This window comes from Onychomys torridus, chromosome 22 (assembly GCF_903995425.1).
Source record: "Onychomys torridus chromosome 22, mOncTor1.1, whole genome shotgun sequence".
Classification (NCBI taxonomy): domain Eukaryota; kingdom Metazoa; phylum Chordata; class Mammalia; order Rodentia; family Cricetidae; genus Onychomys; species Onychomys torridus.
The window spans coordinates 28,015,148-28,035,978 of NC_050464.1; the positions used below are offsets into that span (position 1 = coordinate 28,015,148).

General features: G+C 54.3%; 1 protein-coding gene across 1 annotated transcript; it reads right to left on the minus strand.

Moving 5' to 3' along the window:
* Positions 1 to 4,872: 4,872 nt before the first annotated feature.
* LOC118572628 (refilin-A) lies at positions 4,873 to 13,740 on the minus strand. Its single transcript, XM_036172353.1, has 3 exons — positions 13,462 to 13,740; positions 6,891 to 7,000; positions 4,873 to 6,279 (listed from the first exon to the last, which is right to left on the minus strand). The coding sequence occupies exons 1-3, from the start codon at positions 13,648 to 13,650 to the stop codon at positions 5,946 to 5,948; spliced, it is 633 nt and encodes a 210-aa protein (XP_036028246.1). The 5' UTR covers positions 13,651 to 13,740; the 3' UTR covers positions 4,873 to 5,945.
* Positions 13,741 to 20,831: the final 7,091 nt, after the last annotated feature.

Consider the following 20,831-nt stretch of genomic DNA (forward strand, 5'->3'; position numbering starts at 1 on the left):
GTCACAAAGTTTCCACGCTGCTTCTCACTGGACAGCAGGAGCCAGGGCCGAAGGACCATAGCAGGTGACCCCAAGAGTCAAGGGAATATTCCCTCAGGTCACCACTCAGCAGAGAACATTGACCCCAAGTAGAGTGCCACCAGAGGGCATCCGGTGTTCGCGGCTGTGGGGAAGCCACCAGGTACTTGTATCATAGAGATGGTGGTCACACCTATGGGGAGTCGGTGGTGCTTGTACAGGGGTGTTCATACCTGTGGGGAAGCTGCAAGATATTCACACCCTGGTGACTGTGTGCGGCATTTGTGCCTGGAGTAAGGGCATGGAGCGTTCACACCTGTGGTGAAGGTGCGGGGTGTTTGCACCATGTGGAGGGGAGCTGAGTAGTTGAGCCTGTGATGAGGTATGGGGTGTTCACACCTGTGCTGTCAGACATTCACCCCTGTAATGGGAGCACAGTGTGGATGCTGGTGTTGAAGGTGGCAGGTATGCTCACTCATAGCGACAGTGTGCGTCATCTACATGGTGAAGGTTACTGTTGAGGTAGACATCGGGGTCCTTGCCTGTGGCGAGGCCTCTAGTGTTCCTGCTTATGAGTGTACATGTCCAGCAGTTACACCTGCAGGGGAGGGTGTGTGTCTCACACCTGTGGGGAGAGTGTCTGTCACACCTGTGCGTGACTCTGGTTTCTTGCTGTGGACTATTTTACCTGTTCCTGCTCTTTATGGCAGTAGTATTTTTTGACTTGACCAAAATGACCAAACCCATGCTTCCTCCTTGGTGTCTGTTTGAGTCAGGGTCCTCTAGATCAGTGGCCCTCAACCTTCCTGATGCTGGGGCCCTTTAACAGTTTTTCATGTTGTGGTGACCTCAACCATAAAGTGATTTTCGTTGCTACTGTTTTTTTGCTACTGTTACGGATCATAATGTAAATATCTGATATGCAGGGTAATCTGATATGCCACCCCTGTGAAAGCGTTATTCAACCCCAAAGCGGTCACAGCCCACAGATTGAGAACCTCTAGAGGAATATAAGGATTTATTAAGAATAAGCTTTTTAAAAAATACTTATTTTTTTATATGCATTGGTGTTTGATCTGTATATATATCTGTCTGCCACATGCATGCCTGGTACCTGTAGAGATCAGACTGGAGTTACAGGTGGTTGTGAGCCATCAGTGTGGGTGCTAGGAACTGAATCCGGGTCCTCTGGAAGAGCAGCCAGTGCACTCCATCACTGAGCTATCTCTCCAGCCCCTTAAGTTAGCGTTAAAATAGTGACAACAGGCCAGGCGACGGTAGTGCACGCCTTTAGTCCCAGCACTCGGGAGGCAGAGCCAGGCGGATCTCTGTGAGTTCGAGGCCAGCCTGGTCTACAGAGCGAGATCCAGGACAGGCACCAAAACAACACAGAGAAACCCTGTCTCAAAAAACAAACAACAAAAACAAAAAAATAGGCAAATGCACCCACGATGCTAAGAACAACTAAGTAGTTTGGTTTTTGGTCTTTTAGCTTCAACGTTTGGAATTTTCCCAGAATAGCTTGCCTCTCACTTGGGGTAGGGCGTGCTGACCCTTAGTTACTGAGTCCACAAAGCAACATGCCTCTGTAGTTGCGGTCTGGCGTCTGGGAGCCTGGATGTGCTGGAGTGCTATTGTCCCTATTGCATAATGAAGGCTTAAAAGCCCTAGTTTTCCAGGGAGTCAGCAGGGCAGAGCCACAGAGCAAAGCACCCTGGGGAGCAGAGGGCAAGATGATCTTCCTCCTGATGAACGCTGTATATCTGGCTGCTGCCTGAAGGACCCGCCCACCAGCATGGTGACATTAAAACCAACCATAATAGTTCCTCGTACAGCAGAGCCGAGAGGCCTTCTGGGGCTTCACACCGTGAGATAGTTCTGCCCCAGCCTTGAGCCTGTGGCCTGGCGCCCTCCATACCCACCCGCGCATGCTCTCTGCACAGAGAAGCCCTGCTGGGCTACCCAGGCCTGCTGTCCTGCACCACCTGTCTCTAGAGCTGGTTTGAGGGTTGTTCGGCAAGGGCACCAGAGAGACAGACATCTTTTGGCCACTGGATGCTAAGGCATGGGGGACTTCCTGAGAACAGGGGTGGGATGTTAGGCCTCTGGTGCCCACTGCCTAACTCAAGAGAGGAGGCCATCTTCACTTTCAGCTTCCCAACAGTGCCCTGGGCTGAGCTCACTTGGCCTCTTCCTGCAGCTGGTGGGTTTGGGTGTCACAGCCTGGGGATGGTACTGGCTAGAGCATGGTTGCAGGAGGTCACCCACCCAAAGAGTTTCCACATCTGGCAGGGCCACAAGCTCAGCCTTGCCTTACGCCACACTCCCACCAAGGTGTCTGCCTTAGACTAGGAAGTCAGCCTCGCCCCGATCCTCAGCTCAGAACCCGGGCAGCCAAGGATGCTGTGACAGATGGTCCCGTGAATGAAGTCCACCTTGACTCTTCTGGCAGGTGAGTGGGTCTGCCTGAAGGAAAGAGATTCCACAGCAGAGAGCAGCCAGGGGGGTCCAAAGCAGCCACACCTGCCCTGGGCAGGAGTCTGGCCAGGAAAGCTCAAGGGAGTGGAAAGGATGTGGACCACAGGAGGTTGGTATTGCTGACCTCAGTGCCAGCCACCTGAGGTGTCTGAGCTGGAGTAGGGAGAGGCCTTTGCATCCTCCAGAGGTTCCAAGTTCTTCCTGTGAACTCCAGGAGCAGATGTGAGCAGAAGCCTGGGTGCCACCATGCCAGCCTGAGCTGAGCATAGGGGCCTCAACCTGTGTCCACACTGCAGTATGAAAGCCAGCAGCCAGGTGGCGCTATGGGGCCTCACCCTGGACCTAGCCAGCTCTACCTGGGCACACAGGTTGCTTCACCACACCAGCTCCCGGGTGTGGTGTCCCCTGACTGTTACCAGACTAGAGCTGGTCTGAGCCCAACCCCATCTCTGCGTCTCAGGCCTGAAGCCATGTCTCTTCCTTGTCTGTTTCTGAGGCCCAGACCATCACAGAGGCATGGAGGCAGAGCTTGTGGCTTTTGTGTGCCCTCTCTGTCTCGTATCTGTGAGCAGCCTGTCCTCACTCCATCTTTAAAGTGGAGGCTCACGTGACTTCTCTCATCCTTCACTCCCAGGAAGATAATTCAGACAAACTGAAGTCCAACTGGGGCACACCCTTTTCTAGGGACCCCCATGTTCTCTCCTCTGGGTCTCCACAAAGAGCTATTCCTGCATTAGGCCAGATATAACGTGACCCCCTTCCCCAAAGGAGAGCTCCGTCCACAAGGCGGACATGCCCTGGTTCCCTGGACTTGACTCAGGAACCACACAGACCAGGGCAACCGGGGACTTCCTGGAAGTGACAGCCTTGGAGAAAACAGGCAAGGCTTTGGAAGAAAACAGCCTCTGTGAGCAAAGTGGAGAGGTAAGGCCTAGCCAGAGACAGCTGGGAACCAGAGTGTGGACCAGGCGTTTGTGAGAAAGGCCATGGCTGGTTTTCTAAATGGTTTGGGCCTGCAACAGTGATGAGGGTGACGAGACCGGACGGGCCCAAGCTTGGGATGGAACACTCTCCAAGGTAGGTCAGCCAGACTCAAGGGCAAGCAGTGTGGTGAAAAGTCCCTCAGCAGCCACTAGAGCTTGGGGGCATCTCTCCACCGGACTGCCTATCTACAGAATGCACTGGTGTGGTGGGAACGGAAGCATTGCCCCACTCAGTGGTAATGCTGTTTCTCGGCTGTGTACAAGACAAAGGTACAGAGTGTTTGGGGTGCCAGGGTAAGGGGAGAAAGCCACACATGGCTTGTGTGGGATGACGACACAACGCCCCTCATCCTTGGCAGCAGGTCCCAGGATATGAGACCATGCCAGATGAAGCTAAAATGGCCGACAAAGGAGCCTCACTCGGTTGGTATTGATTCTCCAGGGAGCTTGTGGGGACCCAGGTGTCAACTCCGTCAGAACGTCTAGAGTCCCCAGCGTATACCTTTCCCAGGCACTTTGGGACGCTGTGACAACAGGGGACCAAGGCTCTCTATTCCTGCCGAGGGAGGAAGCGGGGGTTGGTGGGGTGGAAGGTGGTGAGCAAGGCCAGGGCATGAGCCTGGCTGGTAAGAATGGGATTGATCAAGTTGACTCCAGGTGTGGGTGCTATAGATGCCCCCCCCCCATTTTTCTGCATAAGGAAGTTACCTGCAAACTGGGCAGTGGTGGCACACGCCTTTGATCCCAGCCCGGGAGACAGAGGCAGGCGGATCTCTGTGAACTCAAGGCCAGCCCAGTCTATGTAGGAAAGTTCAAGACAGCCAGGGCTATAGTGAAACACTATCTCAAAACAAAAGGTGCCTACAGGTACTGGGCATTTTCCAATCATTGCCAACCTTAGCACCCTGGGGGCAGGTACCACGATAGGGTCTTCCCTCCCTGGTACTGGGAGGCCCAGTGAAAGACCTTTACCAAAGCACCCTAGGGCAGGGCAACTTGGAACATGACCTTTGGGTGGAGAGCCCCAAGGACTGGGACAGGATCTACCGAGGCCTGGCACCCCATTCTCCAGGTCCCCTGGGTGACCACAGGATAGATGAACTGCTGATGGGGGGGGATGCTTGGGGTGTGGGGCTTCCCCAAGCACCCCACATTGTAAGCTAGCAGCCTGGGGACTCTATGTTCCCAAACAGGTAAGAGCCATTAGTGTGGGAAGCCCGTGGTGGCTTATGACTGGATTGGTGGTCAGGCCCTTGCCTGGCACACATGGAGACTCTATTTCCCCTCAGTACCCCAGGGTTTCTCACAGAGTAATATTAAGTGGGGTTCCCCTACCCCATCCCAGGGGCACATCAGAAATGGAAGGCATCCTGGCGGTGTATGTTTTATTAAGATAAGTCACCAATTTCTGAAGTTCTTTACCCAGGAGGCACCTCTGATAACCTGTATAAATAGATGGGAATCCAGCAGTCATTTGGGTTCCGTTTGACCCACGAAGGGTATCCTTTCTCTCCACTGGCCACCACAGGGGCAGCAGGCAAGTTTCTGGCTACTGGAGACTTGAGGTCAAAAGGACATCTCTACCTCTAAGTGGACTTGTAGGGGGAAGTCATTTTAGCCTGGACACCATGGGGCAGCATCAGGTTGTGGGCAAGAGCCCAAAGCATGGCTCTCTTTCACCACACCACAGATGCAAGGGTGAGCCTGGGTGCTCAGAAATTGTGATATCAGTAGGGTCCATTCTGGGTAAGAACTAAGGCCAAGAGAAGCTGCCACGCTTTCTCTTGCATCTGAAGCCGGGATCGGAACCTTGAGTCTAGAGTCGGCTGTAGGCAGGTGCTGGTAATGTCCTATTATTAGCTTTAAAGCCTCCCTGGCCCCTGGCCAGAAAGCTTGGAGGCTCAAAAGTTCTAAGCTAGTCAGGAATACGTCTTGTGGGGACCCTTGGGACTGCTCTGAAGGGCTGTGCCTTGCAGAGGATGTGTTCTGGACAGCCTGAGGCCACAGTCTTTGCCAGTTCAGCCCAAGGGAAGCTAGTTCAGCCCGCTGCACTTGGGGGTTCTCAGCTGGGACCAGCATGTTTGAAGGGCCTGTTTTGAAAACGACCCTCTCTGAGAGCAAGGTTGGGAGCCAGGCAACTACTGAGGCTGGGTCCTCTGTGCCCTGTGGTACACAGGGCTGTCTCTGCCTCAAGGGCACACCAGGACATGCTTGGCCCTGCACTTGAAGCCATCCAGCCTGGCAGCTATAAAAGGCAATGAAAGATACATTCACAGAATCCTCTAGGCTGGAGCTCAGGCCCAGCCTGTGGTGGCGACAGGCTGCCAGAAGCAGCCGCATGCTCATTTGTCCAGACCACGGGGTTCTGTCTCCTCCTGGGGCCCGGGTTCTAGGCCGAGCCCTGGTCCATCTTCCCAGGACCTTTCCCAGACTCTCTCTGCTCCTCTGCCACCAAGCCTGGGCTCCTCAGAGTACATCAGGGCTGTTGGAACTGGGCACAGGATCACCGCACCGTTGCAGCTGCAGGCTGGCAGAGAACCAGTGGCGGGGCTGGCCTAGGCTACAGTGCAGTGTGGTGCGGAAGGAGCTGCGGGCCAGCTTGGGGAAGATGATGGCGGTGCTCCCGAAGCGCAGGGCACGCGGGCGAGGCTCTAGGGTCAGCTGGCTGCGGTAGCTGCGCCACGTGCAGTTGGGCGCCGCCACTATGGTCTCACTGTAGGCTGTGACCGTGGGCACCGGAACGTAGAAGATCTTGTCGCGGAAGTACCTCTCTGAGGCGTAGGTGACCTCAGAGTTGCAGCTGGGGAGGACAGTAACGAAGGGGGTGAGTTGCCTGCCACCCTCCGTGGCTAGCCTTCCACACAACCCCCTTCTTGACCTTGACTCTGAAGGGTCAAAGTCTCAGCTGGGATACTAAAGAGTAACAGAGCAGCACGGACAGCTGGACCCTAAATTGGGGGGGAAAGAAAAAAAAAGGACACAATTGGGATGATGGATGCTGTTGAGGTGGTGGTTCTGGGATGTCACCATAGAGGACTATCTGTTGTTGGAACACGCCGCAGTATTCAGGGGCTGAGTATGACAGAGCAAGCGCCGCCCATGGTCTGTTTCCAACTTTGCCATGTTAGGAAGCCTATGAAGGTTCCCGCAGCCCCTCCTGGGGGTATGGGGAGGGACTCCCCATTCAGAGGGACCGGTCCATGACCTCGGTGCCACTTCGAGTTTCTGGTTTGACACCAAGAAGCAGGGAGTGGGGTGGTGCCCTCCAGAGCGGGCAGCACCGGAGGGTAAGAGTTGCTGAGACCCAAGCTGGCTGCTCTGCCCTGGAGCCTGGCAGACTCTGGCCCTCATAAGCAGGACGCTTCCACACAACTCAGCAGGATCCACCCACCTTACTCTGGGCCCACTCACCGGATTTCATGTGGAGGTTCTGGGTCCACCTTGATGCTCTCCCCAAAGAACACAGGCAGCAGACGGGGTCTCATCTCTAGGGCCGGGGGACTTTGGAAGAGGGGAGTGGCCTGTGTGGAGATATGGAAGGGGAATCATGATTTGTACACTAGCCGCAGTACTGAGAACAGGGGTGTCAGACAGACATACCCACATGCCTGTCTGCACGACCCCATGAGGGTGGGGCATGATGATGATGGTCTCCACACACCAGCACCCACGTGGAATAGTGCCGGAGTCAGATGGAAGCATCTGGCTCCCATGGGACCCCAGGCAGCCTCAGGATCGAGTGACATTGGCACTGACCCCTGTCACAAAGCTCCCAGGTGAGATGTTTATGGAAAGAATACCAGAGTGGCTGTTGGCATTCCCCCAAATGCACAGGGTAAGTTTGCTGAGTAGCTACCATGCCCTGGCCACAGCACTAGGTCCCACATGGCCGCAGAGGAGGGAGGACATGAACACGGGCTAAGACTTGAGAAGCAAGCATTCAGTTCAGAGAGGCAGATGCGTTCTCAGTACAGAGCATTGCAGAACCTAATACACACAGAGTAAGCCTGCTACCACTGGGCTGGGGCACCAGCTCAGTCATTAGTGTGTGCCCAGCATGCATGAGGCCTTGTATTCCACCTCCAGAACCCCATAAATGGGTGCTTGCCTGTAACCCCAGCACTCAGAAGGTGGTGTCAGGAGGATCAGAGTTCAAGGCCAACCTCAGGTGCACAAAGTTTGAGGCCATCCTGGGCTACAAAAGAACCTGCAGACAGACAGGAGAGGGAACCCACCACCACCGTCTGGGTCTTGGCCGACCTGCAGCAGCCCCATATCAGCCAGCTGCCCCACAGGGCTCTGCCAGTCAAACACAGAGCCCAATTCAAATGGACGGAGGCCAAGTGGTACAGCTCTCCATAGGGCCCCCTGGAAAAATAGTTCAGCTGCCCACAGGGAGTGGCCACAGCAGGTACTGAGAGTTAAAAAAGAACCCAGATGTCCACTAGGGGCAGGACAGCTGGGCACACCATACCCAAGGATTCTACGGCTGGACACCCAGCGAAGGGACTGGCAGCCACTAGCCACACCCTGTTAAAGGTTTCTGCAGGCAAAACCCTGGCTAAGGGTTGTTAGGAGAATATCTTGCCTTATAGCCCGTGGACCCAGCTGGCCTGCAAAGCAAACAGGAAAAGTCCAACTGTATGGGGTGGAAGGCAATGCCCCCACCCCCAGAAGCTGGATTACAGCCCCATAGTGACTGTAGGGGTGGGGCTCTAGCACCCTTGGGACACGTGGGGGGTCACATAGCCCCAGGTGCTATATGCACTGGAGACTTCACACACCACAGCATTTGCCTTGCAGGGCCCCCTGGAGCACAGAAACTTCCAGAAAGGAAATCAGGAGACTCTTCTCCGAGGCGCCGGAGGATGGCTCAGTGGTTAGGAGCACTTACTGCTTTTGACGAGGTTCCGTTCCCAGCATCCACATGGTGGCTCACAAACCCCTAAGTCAAGTTCCAGGGGACCAATGCCTCCCTCTGGTCTCGGTGGGCACCGGGCATGTACATGGCATACATAAGCATCTAAGGTAAATGCTGAGACCTCCGGCTGCAGCTTGCAGGGCTTTGGTATGCATCTGTGACCTGAGCTGTCCCCTTGCAGCTCTGGGACGCCAGGATAGGAAGAAAAGGCTGAGGGCAGAGATCACCCCCCCCCATACCACCTTCTACCAACTACAATAGATGCCACCCCCACCCCCCCGAAGCTGGACCTAACCCCAGCCTTGCCCTTTCCTGAGTGCTGAGAGTCATGGGCAGGCTGGGGCAGCTGGCTGGGGCAGCTGGCTAACTACTGGTCTCCTGGGCAGATAGGGGTAGGGTAAGGACCAGGGCTGAAGTTCTGAGAAAAATGGGCCACTGCCCGCCCAGCCCAGTAATGGTAAACATGGCTGGCTGCGGGTGTGGTGATGTGGGGCTTGACACCCTGGGAAAGCCCAAAGCCACAGGGAGTGATAACGCACTGTGGCAGAGAGCATGGTCCTATACAGAGACGGCCCCACCTGATGGTGTTCGGGCCTAGATGAACAAGACACGGGGTACAGCCATGGGGCTAAAATAGTGCCATAGCACATGGAAGTTGTTAGACCAATAAACACCCATCCATGGGGGAGGGGAACAGCCCCACCGGCTGCTACTGGAGGGACCAGACAGCCAGGACGTCCATGAGTGTGCAACCTCCCACACACGGTGCCACATGGAGACTGCAAGGGGACAAATGGGATTCCGCAAGACACCCTAGGCAGCAGCTTCTGGTTTGCGTGGAATGAAGTCTCACTCTATAGACCAGGCCTGGAACTCCCAAGCAATCCTGCTTCCTGTCTCACCTCCCCTAGTGCTGGAATTCCACTCTAATTGGCATTAGCTAGGTTTGTGACCAGGAGCTCCTGTGATGGGCATGGGTTGATTCTAACCTTAATCCAGGAAGAAAGGAAACAGAGAGGGGTCCTTTTCCCCCATGCTCTCCAGTATGCCACACTTTGGCAGCTATGCGAGAACAAAGAGAAAATGGTTGCCTGCTTAGGAGAAATCCAGGAGATCCCCCAAGGGGCCACTGTGGGCTGCAGCTAGCCTGGTGCACAATGCGGGGGAACAGCCACGAGAACAGTGTGATTAGAAGAGGTCCCCACCACAAGCCAGAAAAACTGGTGATGTTGACTGTCCCCACAGGGACAGCTGAGTCCCAAACCCCTCGCTATGGTAGAACTCCAACCAGCATGGCCTCTTGAGAGGTGTGATTTCGCCCTGGAGAACACAAGAACAGTCAGGTGAAGGCGGAGGCAGATGCTGCACTGCATCTCAAGCTAGCGTACCACAGATTACCCCAGCCAAGGGTTCCCACCAAAGCCACACCTTGTCATAAGAAGCCACAGATTGTCGCTGGGCTGATGGGTTACCACCAGAAGCCAGGAATCGACTTCAGCAGTCCAGAGAGAACCTCACTTAGGCCTTGATTCTGGTATGTGGCCTCCATAGCCTAAGCCACCCATCGTGGTACGTAGGTGCAGCCATCCTACCTGGTCCCATCTGTCACGCTTTCCCCAGAGAGTGGCTGCTTGTGGGTTCCCTAGACACCTGCCAGGGTGTGGCCTGACTGCTCACACTGCAGCTCCAGGTGAGGCTCTTCCTGGCAAGTGCCCCAGCCAAGGGGGGCCTGGGCTGGCCGTCCACTAGAAGTAAAGCAGACCCAGCTGGAAGGCAGCCCTGGCAGATCTGCCTGCCTCCCCGACTCCCTCTGCAAACAGACTCCTCCATCCACCCCGTACGCTGGCTCCCTCGCCCAAGAGCCCACGTAGACACCTCACCTAGGCCATGGGTCTGTTGAGCCCCAGCCTCTTTGCCTGTCAACCCATTGGCCGTCTACCTGTTAATATGGCCATCCACCCTTTGTGGCTCCAGGCACCAGCCCCCTCGTCTGTCATACCAGCCTTCCTCGAAATGAAAGGGGGCAGAGTCTCTAAGTGATAGCCAAGCCCTGAAGCAGTAGCTTCCACCCCATGCTCTTCCCTCGCTCCTTGGACCAGAGCCCAGATCTGCACCCAGCCGCTCCAGAGAGTCCTGAGTGACATTAGAAGCACACTCTGCCCTGCACTACTGAAGCTAGACTTTGTTACGAATCAGCCGGGAGAAGCTGGGGAGGCGGAGTCTCCCACTCTGCTGGTCGCCTCCTGTCATTCAACAATGAGCCCGAACCTCATTGGCATGGGGGGGGGGGGCTGGGGTCTAAGCAAACATCCAACACCAGGGAGTCCCCCAGGTCAGGTCCCAAAAGCCACCTGCAGTCCCCTGGGGGGCAATAAAACCGGGCGGGGGGGGGGGGGGGGGGAGAGCTGTAGGGGGCAGTTGCCCAAACTGCCTGTCACTGCCAGGAGCCTGCTCTCAGCCAGCAGGACCTGGCTCCCCGCCATACCTGCCCCACACACCACAGCTGTGATGGAATTCGGGGGTGAGGGGGGCGCGTCTAATATTTCTCACCTGGTACAGAAGTCCAGCTTGGAGCCCAGAGTGACAAAGCTAGGGTCAGTCTGTTTTCATCTAGCCCTGCCTGGATGGCTGAGCATTCTTGGGGTGAAGGTAGCAGCCAAGTGGCCCCCCACTCCAGCCAATACATCTTGCTCTCCAGGGGCAACATGGGAGAGCAGCACCCCCCAACACACACACACACAAAAGGCCATTTTTTTTTTTTTTTGGAACCAAGGATCGAACCCAGGGCCTTGCACTTGCTAGACAAGCGCTCTACCACTGAGCTAAATCCCCAACCCCACAAAAGGCCATTTTTGTACTCTTCACGCATACTTTTCAGTTGCATCCCTGATTGAGAACTCCAATTTGAGGGGTCCTAGGAGCTCACAGTACTGTTAAAAAAAAGAAAAGAAAAGCCTATTTTCTGAAAACAGAAAGCCGTTGCCGGGCAGAGGTGGTACACGCCTTTAATCCCAGCACTTGGGGCAGCAGAGCCAGGCGGATTTCTATGACTTTGAGGCCAGCCTGGTCTACAGAGTGAGATCCAGGACAGGCACCAAAACTACACAGAGAAACTCTGTCTTGAAAAACCAAAACAAGAACCAACAACAACAAAGAAGCCAAAGCATTAGTTTCCAGCTTCAGCTTAGACTAACAGGACCTGACCCAGACCCTCCTCTTTTTCTCTGGGCTCTGCCAGAGGACATTGGCACATTCCATCTTCTTAGACTGAGACACGTATCAGCCCTATATGACTAAAACCCACTCCCTGGTTTGCTCTGGTTTCCTGAGGCATCATCCCTGCCTGTCTGTAGTCACACCGCTACATGGTTGCCCGTCACTACTGGCACTGTGTCACCCACCGAAGGAGGTGACTGTTGCCCACCCCCCACCCCCCACTAGAATGACAGTTCTCTGCAGTAACGCTGATGCTGGGAGGGGCCACGTGACCACCTTCATATAGCTTCTTCCTTGCACAGTTGGAACTAGGGCCCCGAGACGCTTCCCACACGACAGATCAATCATTGATTGGCAATTGTCAGCCTACCTCCACCTGGGCCTAGGAGTTACCCAAGCAGGGAAACAGGGTAGCTGTTAGGCCAAAGACTACAGAAGACATGGGATCTGAAGGAGGTGGGCACCCTGGTGGGTAGGAACTGGTCGGTGGGTAGATGGAACCTGAGGCAAGGTTTACCGCGGCTACTGCTTCCTGTCTTTATTAAGAGCAGCACCTCCCTCGACCTTACCGCTACACGTTTTTGTTTTTCGGTTTAAAAATTTAAAAGGTTGTTCACTCACTATGCAGTGAAAACCAGGGCAGGTTCAGATATCCCCTGGAACCACATTCCCTGGTTCTGTTCTGGGCAGACTTTGGGCAACTTCCTGACCATTTCTGTGCCTCGACTCCCCCCCCCCCCCCAGAAAATGGAGATCAGAGGCAGGCAGGCAGGCACTCACGGGCATACTGCAAGGATTAAACACATGGGTGGGGAGAACCATCTCTGGCACAAGGGGAAAAAATGGCATCCACACACCAGATGTCCTTCATTACCTGGGCCCCTGTGGCCTCAGGTTTCCCTGCCCAGACAAAAATCACAGAACAGGGCTCCATAGCTGCCACCTACTTAGCCAGGAAAGGAAAGAATAACAGCAGCAGAGCCAGGCTAGCCAGCCCAGCATGCAGTTCTCACAGCGCCTATGGCTGGCCCGGAAGGCCTGGGAAGCATCCAGAACTCCCTGCAGAAGGAGGTTTCTGGGTCACACAGAATTGGAGCAACGTCTTCCCGATCCCTTCTTCCCAATCTCCCTCAGAACTACGCTCTAGGATTTCCCCACCATGCAGCCCACACCAGGTGATCTACGGCTGCAGGGGCACTGGCCTGTCCCCAAGGTTCCAGAGAACAGGACTGCTCACTTGTCTTTACTCCTAAAGTCTTCAACCACCTCCCCCCCCCTCCCACACCTCACACCCATGCCTGCTCCCCAGAGAGAGATGCAAGTTCAATTCAAGACAGTCTTCCAACTTCCCTGCGTGCACATGTTGAGTCACTTGGGGAGATTTAAATAAAAGTTTAGATACCCAAACTCTGCCCTGGACTATGTAAGTTCCTGGAGGGGGAAGCAGGCTGGACATTGCTTACAGAGCCATAAGTGCTTCCCCGTGCTCTTGCACACCTTGGGGGGAAAGGCCTTAATACCAAGCCACAGACAGGTCAGCCACAGGCTCATGGATCACTTATGATGCTGTGTTCAGCCGTCTTTTCTTCAAGTTGCTTCCTCCGCCGGAGCAGGAGCAGGACCAGGACCCACGGACGGAGGGCCACAACAGGCCCCTTGGCAGATGGTAGACTTTGGGGGTACCAGGACATTACTTTGTACTCTAGTCCACCAGCACCCACCCTGAAACTCCCAGCCTACATACAGGTCCTGGTGAGTCCGGTACAACTCCACGTCCGCTTCAGGAGGGAGGAGACCATGCTGGCTTCTGCATGGCCCTCCCGCTGCCCGGTCCCCAGGTCTTACCGCTGGTGCCTCATTGGGTCCTGGAGTCTCGGTGGTGGCACGGGCGTCCAGGGTGCCCGGCGACAGGGCATAGAAGGGCGGGCTAGGACTGGGACTAGGGGGCAGCCCCGAGTCGGGACTGTCCAGCAAGCCGTCGCGGCTCTGCTCCCGCGTGTCCCCCATGGCCTGCAGATGCAGGTGACCCACCATGACTGGCGGGCGCGGGGCGCGGGCCCCAACAGCTCGGGTCCCCGCCACCACTGGGCCGGAGGGGAGATGAGGAGGCTCCGGCCTGCGGCTCCAACTGAGACCCGCTCCAGATGCAAACGCCTCCAGCCGCCAGCTGAGCCTCCTTTCCCAGGCGCCGCCCCCTCCCCGCCCTCCTCCACCAGAGCCTCTCGCTCCCGCCCCGGGCCACCCACCCGGCCGGGGCAGGGTGAGGACGGCAAGGTCCCCAGCCTGCAAAAGTCACCCTCATCCCACCCGGGTGGTGTTGAGTGCTGGCTTGGATCCACAGCCACCTCAGCAAGAACTCGGAGCCACCAGCGGGGCAATGGCAGGGACCCTCACCTGACCTGAGTTTCCAAGAAAAGCACCTTCAGCAAACTGCGAGGCGAAGGGGGGGTCATTAACAGTGGGGGACCAGTGATCAAAGGACCCAGGGTCAAGATCTCCCAGGGATCACCAGAGTGCTTACCTTTGCCTCTGTGACTGTGTCTGGGCAGGGAAGCTGGGCCCAGGTAATGAGGGACTCCTGGTGCATAGATGGCACTTCTCCCCACCACTGTGTTTAATTCATTCTGCCTATGAATGCCTGCTTGCCTTTGAGCTCCATTTTCTGGAGAAAAACCTGGTTCACAACTTTGCTAATGCTTCGACTCCTTGATGCAGTTCCTCATGGTGTGGTGACCCTCCCCAACCATAAAATATTTCCGTTGCTACTTCATAACTGTAATTTTGCTACTGTTAGGAATCATAATGTATCTGTGTTTTCCAGTGGTCTAAGATGACCCCTGTGAAAGGGTCATTTGACACTCCCCCCTCCCAGGGTCTCGACCCACAGGTTGAGAACCACTGCTCTAGACGGTCTCATTCAGGGACAGGGTTCTGCCCACCTTATCTACCACAGGAGCTGGACACATGGTCCCCCATTCTGCCTGCTGTTCTGGCAGGGACTGGAGGGCACCCCACCACCGCCTGCCTCCAGCCTTGCATCTGGACACAGGATCCCAGATACCTGAAGATTACTTGGCAGGATGGCATAGAGGACAAGTGACCTCTGTTAGTCCACCCCCCTCCCACCTCTGCTGGACAGAGGGAGAGACCCCAGCTTTAGAGTAGCTCCTGGAGGCTTGTCCTCCTCTGTTGACCAAGTCTTCCGGCCTGTAGCTGTGCCTAGACTTGGACTTAGGTGCAGCCAGCTGGCCTGTCCTCAGAACTGCTCAGTGGGAGGGGCAGGTACACCTGGCAAAACGGGCCAAGGCTCAAAAAAGGTACTGCCAGCGGGAATAATCAGAGGCAGTTGTGCCCATCGATCAGGGAGGGCCTCTCAGAGGAGGTGGCACTTGAACAGAAATCCAGATAGAAGGAACAGCGGGATGTAGAAGGAACAGCAGGATGCAAGGCCCTGTGAAAGAGAGCAAGGTGCCACCCGAGGATGTCACAGTGGAGTGGCAGGCTGAATCCTGTCACTAGAAAAGCATTCAGCCCATATCTATGTCATCTAGGAATGAACTCAGGGCTTTGGCTGCCTGAATGGAACCCACAAGAAACTTCACCCAGGGGCCCCTTGACTAGAAATGGGTCTGTGTCACTGCATTTCACAGGATGAAGTTGGTGACAGTCCTCTCTGGAATGTGAAGGAAAGTATGACCTCCCCCAGCACTGGGTGCTGCCTGCCGCCTACTGACTCTCTAGAAAAAGTTCAAACCTCTTAAACTTTCCACAGCCCCCAGAGAACCTTCTGGAAGGCATTGAAGGCGAGCTGAGAACGAGTTAAGGACCAGTGTAACAGGCTTTCTTTTGGGCCACCAACCAGCTCCCAAATCATGACACGGATGGAGACTTATTACTAGTTATGAATGCTTTGTTTCTTGCTAGCTCTTATAACTTAATTTAACCAGTTTCTCATCATCCCTGTTTTGCCTCAGGATTTTGTACCTTTCTTTCATTCTGTACGTCTACTTTTCCCTGCTTCCTCCGTGTCTGGCTGGCTGGCGGCTGCCTGCCCCCAGCTGTCTCCCTCTCTTTCTCCCTCTTTCCCTCCTCTCTCACTCGCTCCTCCTCCTCTTCCTCCTTCTCTCTGCCCGCCAGCCCCGCCTATCCCTCTCCTGCCTAGCTATTGGCTGATCAGCTTTTTATTAGACCAATCAGGTGCCTTAGGCAGGCAAGGTGAAACAGCAACATTTTTACATCATTAAACAAATGCAGCATAAACAAGTGTAACACAGCTTTGCCTAGTTAAAGCAATAGTTCACAACAGTCCAGGGCTTTGAAAGTGCAGGTGCCCTGGTTTTGCTTAAAACTTTGATAGTGGGCTAGAGAAGTAGGTAAGCACTTAATGCCCTTGCAAGAGGACCAGAGTTTAAATCCCACCGCCCACACTGGACTTTTCACAATACCTGTAACTGCATTTCAGATTGACGCTCTCTTCTGGCCTCTGTGGGCTCCTGCACTCAATGTGCATAAACCTACACACAGACACACACAGGTACACATGATTTAAAATATATATATATTTTTTTGAGACAGGGTTTCTCTGTGCAGTTTTGGTGCCTGTCCTGGATCTCTCTCTGTAGACCAGGCTGGCCTCAAACTCACCGAGATCTGCCTGGCTCTGCCTCCCGAGTGCTGGGATTAAAGGCGTGCGCTGCCGCTGCCCGGCTCAAAAATAAAATCTTTTATGATAAACTTTTTTTTTTTTTTAGATTTATTTATTTATTATGTATACAGTGTTCTGCCTGCATGTGTCCCTGCAGGCCAGAAGAGGGCACCAGATCTCATTACAGATGGTTGTGAGCCACCATGTGGTTGCTGGGAATTGAACTCAGGACCTCTGGAAGAACAGCCAGTGCTCTTAACCTCTGAGCCATCTCTCCAGCCCCCTATTATAAACTCTTTTGATGTCCTGTGCCCTTTTTGAATTGTCCACATTTGTTTTGACAATGAAATTTGTCTTGATGTGTCTGGGGCAGGCCTGGGCCCTCGCCTCCTGCAGTCTGGACCTTTGCTCCATTCACACGCCACAGAGACCCCTACGTCAGTGGCTCTTTTGGGACAACGCTGGCTGACTTCTGGAAATTTCCTTACACCAGCACATGGCTTTCCCTAGAAGGAACCAAACTGTGCTGGGTAACATTGAAGGCACACGGAGACCAATGGACCGGAAAGATCCAGCCTCACTGCAAATGTCAAGTGCCAAGTGTACGCCCATGCAGGTGGCCATGGCCATGACTTCTGACTTATGGAGATCACAGCCTGGGGCCGCAGTCCACTGAAAGGCAGCACTGTCAGCCCTTGACTCCTCCCTGGGGCTGCATGGTCGGGATATGTCAGAGGTGAGGAAAGGGCAAAGGATTCCATAGGCTCTGTGGGCAACTGCCAAGGACCTTAGGGAGGGGGACTGGAAATGCGGTTTGTCATTATCTGAGCGCCCCATCTCACCAGTGTTCCAGAAAGGTGAAGCAGGCCAGCTCTGGCCTGGCATGCCACACTCAGAGCTCTGGAAACCTCAAGGTTCTGAAGCAGGAGCTATGAGTGAATCCAACGTTTCCAACGCTGAAGAGGGGAGTTTGGAGGCAAGAAAACGACAGAGGACACAAATATGTCCCGGGCAGGGTAAGTGGGTTGCTCCTGACATGCATGTGTCTCAGGCTGGGGCGAAGGGGAGCCACCTCCCACTGCCTCAGGAGAAGGAAGGTGCCCAGAGTTTTTCCCTGGATGCTTTGCACCACTGCTAGAGGGGAAGGCCAAGGGAGTGAACACAAACGGGGTTTCTCCTGGGGTACCACCAGCCACTTAGTCCAAGCCCCACTGAACTAACCTTGCCTAGAGCAGAACTGGGCCCCCACGGACTGCTCACAAGGACACACACACAAACTGTACTTGAGGCCTGAACACTCTCCTGCCGCTCAAGATGAACATTTGTTTTCCCATTGTTAGATGAAGCAGATGGAGTCTTGGAGGCTCAGAGAGGTTAAGCGACTTGCCTGAGGTCACACAGCTGTGGAAGCCAGCCTGAAGGCTATTCTGGTGGATGTAGGGTGAGGCTGTCACTGGGTCCCAGAGGGTCATGAAACACAAAAGGCAGAAAGATTGGCATCCTGTGGTCTTCAGAGAAAGCTCCACAGCTAACAGACTCGGGGAGAGGGCAGTGCCAAGGGTGCCAGGCTGCATTGAGAACTAAGAACAGGGACATAAGAGGGTGTACAGGTCACCCTGCCCTTTGGGGTGTCCAGAGAACAGAGCTGGGCACCCTGCTCCCAGACACACACACACACACACACACACACACACACACACGCACGCACCTCCCACGTATAGTCCCCTGGGTGTTCTTTTATGCCTGCTCCTGCTCAACTCTTCCCAGTGACTCAGCACAGTCTGAAAAGATTGACCCAGGATGGAGAGTTGAGTCTTCATCAGAGAGAAGATACTGACCACTCAGAGGGAAGCATCTGGGCTTCAATCACACAGCATGACCAAGGGGTCGTGCCTAAAGCAGGCTCTCTGGGTTATTGCTGCAGCCTCCCTAGATTCACGAAGTTACCCACAGAGAAGTGACCTCGTTCCCAGAGAGGGCAAGTACCTGTGTCTCAAGCTTTAGAAGTTACATGTGTTTCTTTTCTTTTCTTTTCTTTTCTTTCTTTCTTTCTTTCTTTCTTTCTTTCTTTCTTTCTTTCTTTCTTTCTTTTTTTAATCACATTCCAGAAAGGGGCTGTCTTAGTTAGGGTTGCTATTGCTGCGAAGAAATACTATGACCAAAAGCGAATTGGTGCGGGGGGGAGCTGGAGAGATGGCTCAGAGGTTAAGAGCACTGACTGATCTTCCAGAGGACCTGAGTTCAATTCCCAGCACCCACATGGTGGCTCAAAACCATCTGTAATGAGATCTGGCGCCCTCTTGTGTATACATTAAGAAATACATAAATAAATCTTTAACAAACAAACAAAAAAATCAAATTGGGGAAGAAAGGGTTTATTTGGCTTACACTTCTACAGCGGAATGCCATCATTGGAGGAAGTCAGGCAGGAACTGATTCAGAGGCCATGGAGGAACACTGCTTACTGGCTTACTCCTCACGGCTTGTTCACCCAGGACCATCAGCCCAGGGATGGCACCACCCACAATGGGCTGGGCTCTCCCCCATCAATCACTAATTAAGAAAATGCATTACAGCGGGTCTTATGGAGGCATTTTCTCAGTTGGGGTTCACTCCTCTCAGGTACCGTTAGAGTGTGTCAGGTTGACACAACTGACCAGCACGGGGGTCCTTGCACAGAAGTGCATCCCTGAGTGGGTTAGTGAGACCCATGGAATAAAGCCCTCCTCCTCACCAGAATCCCACCCCAGAACCCAGGCTGTCTATGTGTCCTTAGAAAGGGTCTTCTAGCTGGTTGGTGGTGGCGCACACCTTTAATCCCAGCACTCGGGAGGCAGAGGCAGGTGGATCTCTGTGAGTTCGAGGCCAGCCTGGTCTACAGAGTTCGATCCAGGACAGGCACCAAAACTGCACAGAGAAACCCTGTCTCAAAAACCCGAGAGAGAGAGAGAGAGAGAGAGAGAGAGAGAGAGAGAGAGAGAGAGGAAGGGTCTCCTTACACACATGTACACATACACCTGCTCACACACATGTACATACCAGTGCCCATTTGCAATCATATACATCTACACACATGCACATACCTACTCACATGTACATGCACACTGTTGTTTCTGTTGTGATAAAACACCAACCAAAAGCAACCTGGGAAGGAAAAGGTTTATTTCAGCTTACAGTCTATGGTCAGAGGAACCCAGGGCCGGAACTCGAGGCAGGAACCTGGAGGCAGGAACTGAAGCTGAGGCCATGGAGGAACACTCCTTACTGGCTTGGTTTCCCTGTCTTGTTCAGCCTGCTTTCTTATAGCACCCAGGACCCCCTGCCCAGGGACGGCACCGCCCACAGTGGGCTGGGCCCACCTATATCAATCACTAATCAAGAAAATGCCTCACAGACCTGCCCACCGGCCGATCTGATCGAGTCAATTCCTCACTGAGGTCCCCTCTTCCCAGGTGACTCTAATTTGTCAAGTTGGCAAAAACTAACCAGCACACACACATACACTCGCACGCCCACTCACATACTTACACGCGCACACACATTCCAGGGCACACGCATGGGCACAGGCACACATGTTCCCATAGACACATGCACACTCTCCAGCGGTGTAAAGATAAGGGGGAAGGGGACAGCATGGCGCATCCTCTGGCCTCCCCTGAACATGGTCTGCATCCTTGGTCAACTCAGTGTTGGAAGTAGCTGCTAGGAAGGCGTGGGTGGGAAGAAAAGAGGACAGAGGAGGGGCCATTTCAGAGGAGTGGCCTTTTCTCTGAGGAGCAGATGCTGTCTTGTCTGCCCTGGGGACACTGGTCAGGAAAGGACACTGAAGCCCAGCACCCCACAATTGTAACATTCCAGACTATGTCTCAGCCAGCCCTGGACCTGGCCCAGGGATTTCGGTCTTTTCTGGTATCCGGCTTTGCCTGGGGAGCTCTCCCACAGTGCCTGGCTTAGGGTCCAGCTTGAGCCACCGATGTCCCTGCTTGGCCAGTGATACCATGTCTGTGTTTAACTCAGTCCTGTCCTGTGGGCCTCTGTCAGAAAGCCTGCTCAGCTCTCTCACTCCCAGCCCAACGCCGAGAGGCAAGGAGAGTGTGGTGACCAGATAGCCCGGGTCCAGAGCTTCCCACAAAATAACAAGACAGACGCACAGAGCTTCATGCATGATAACAAGGCAGCTGCCCGGGCCTGGCAGCTCCTGGAACTGTCCTGGGTCTTACTTCTCACTCGGGAGGTTCTTCCTGGCTGTGGACTGGCTACTTCACACCTCCGCCTTCAAGGAGCTGCTGGTGAAAAGGTTCTTTCTCCAGTGTCTCCCCAGTTCCCATAAACAGAAACCTATTTATGTTCTGAGGGCAATTAAATAAGCCGGTGGGATGCCGGTAGGTGACTAGGGTCATTAAAACACAGAACGCCCTGCAGGCCAGGTATGGCCACCAGCCAGCCCAGGGTTCCTGAAGTAGCCAGAGGCCCTCCTTTTTTGTTTTGGAAAGTTGAAAGACTCTCGTGTAATGAAAGCCCAGACCTGAAGCCCTCCCCAACCCCAGCCCTGAGATGTGAGGGTGTGTAC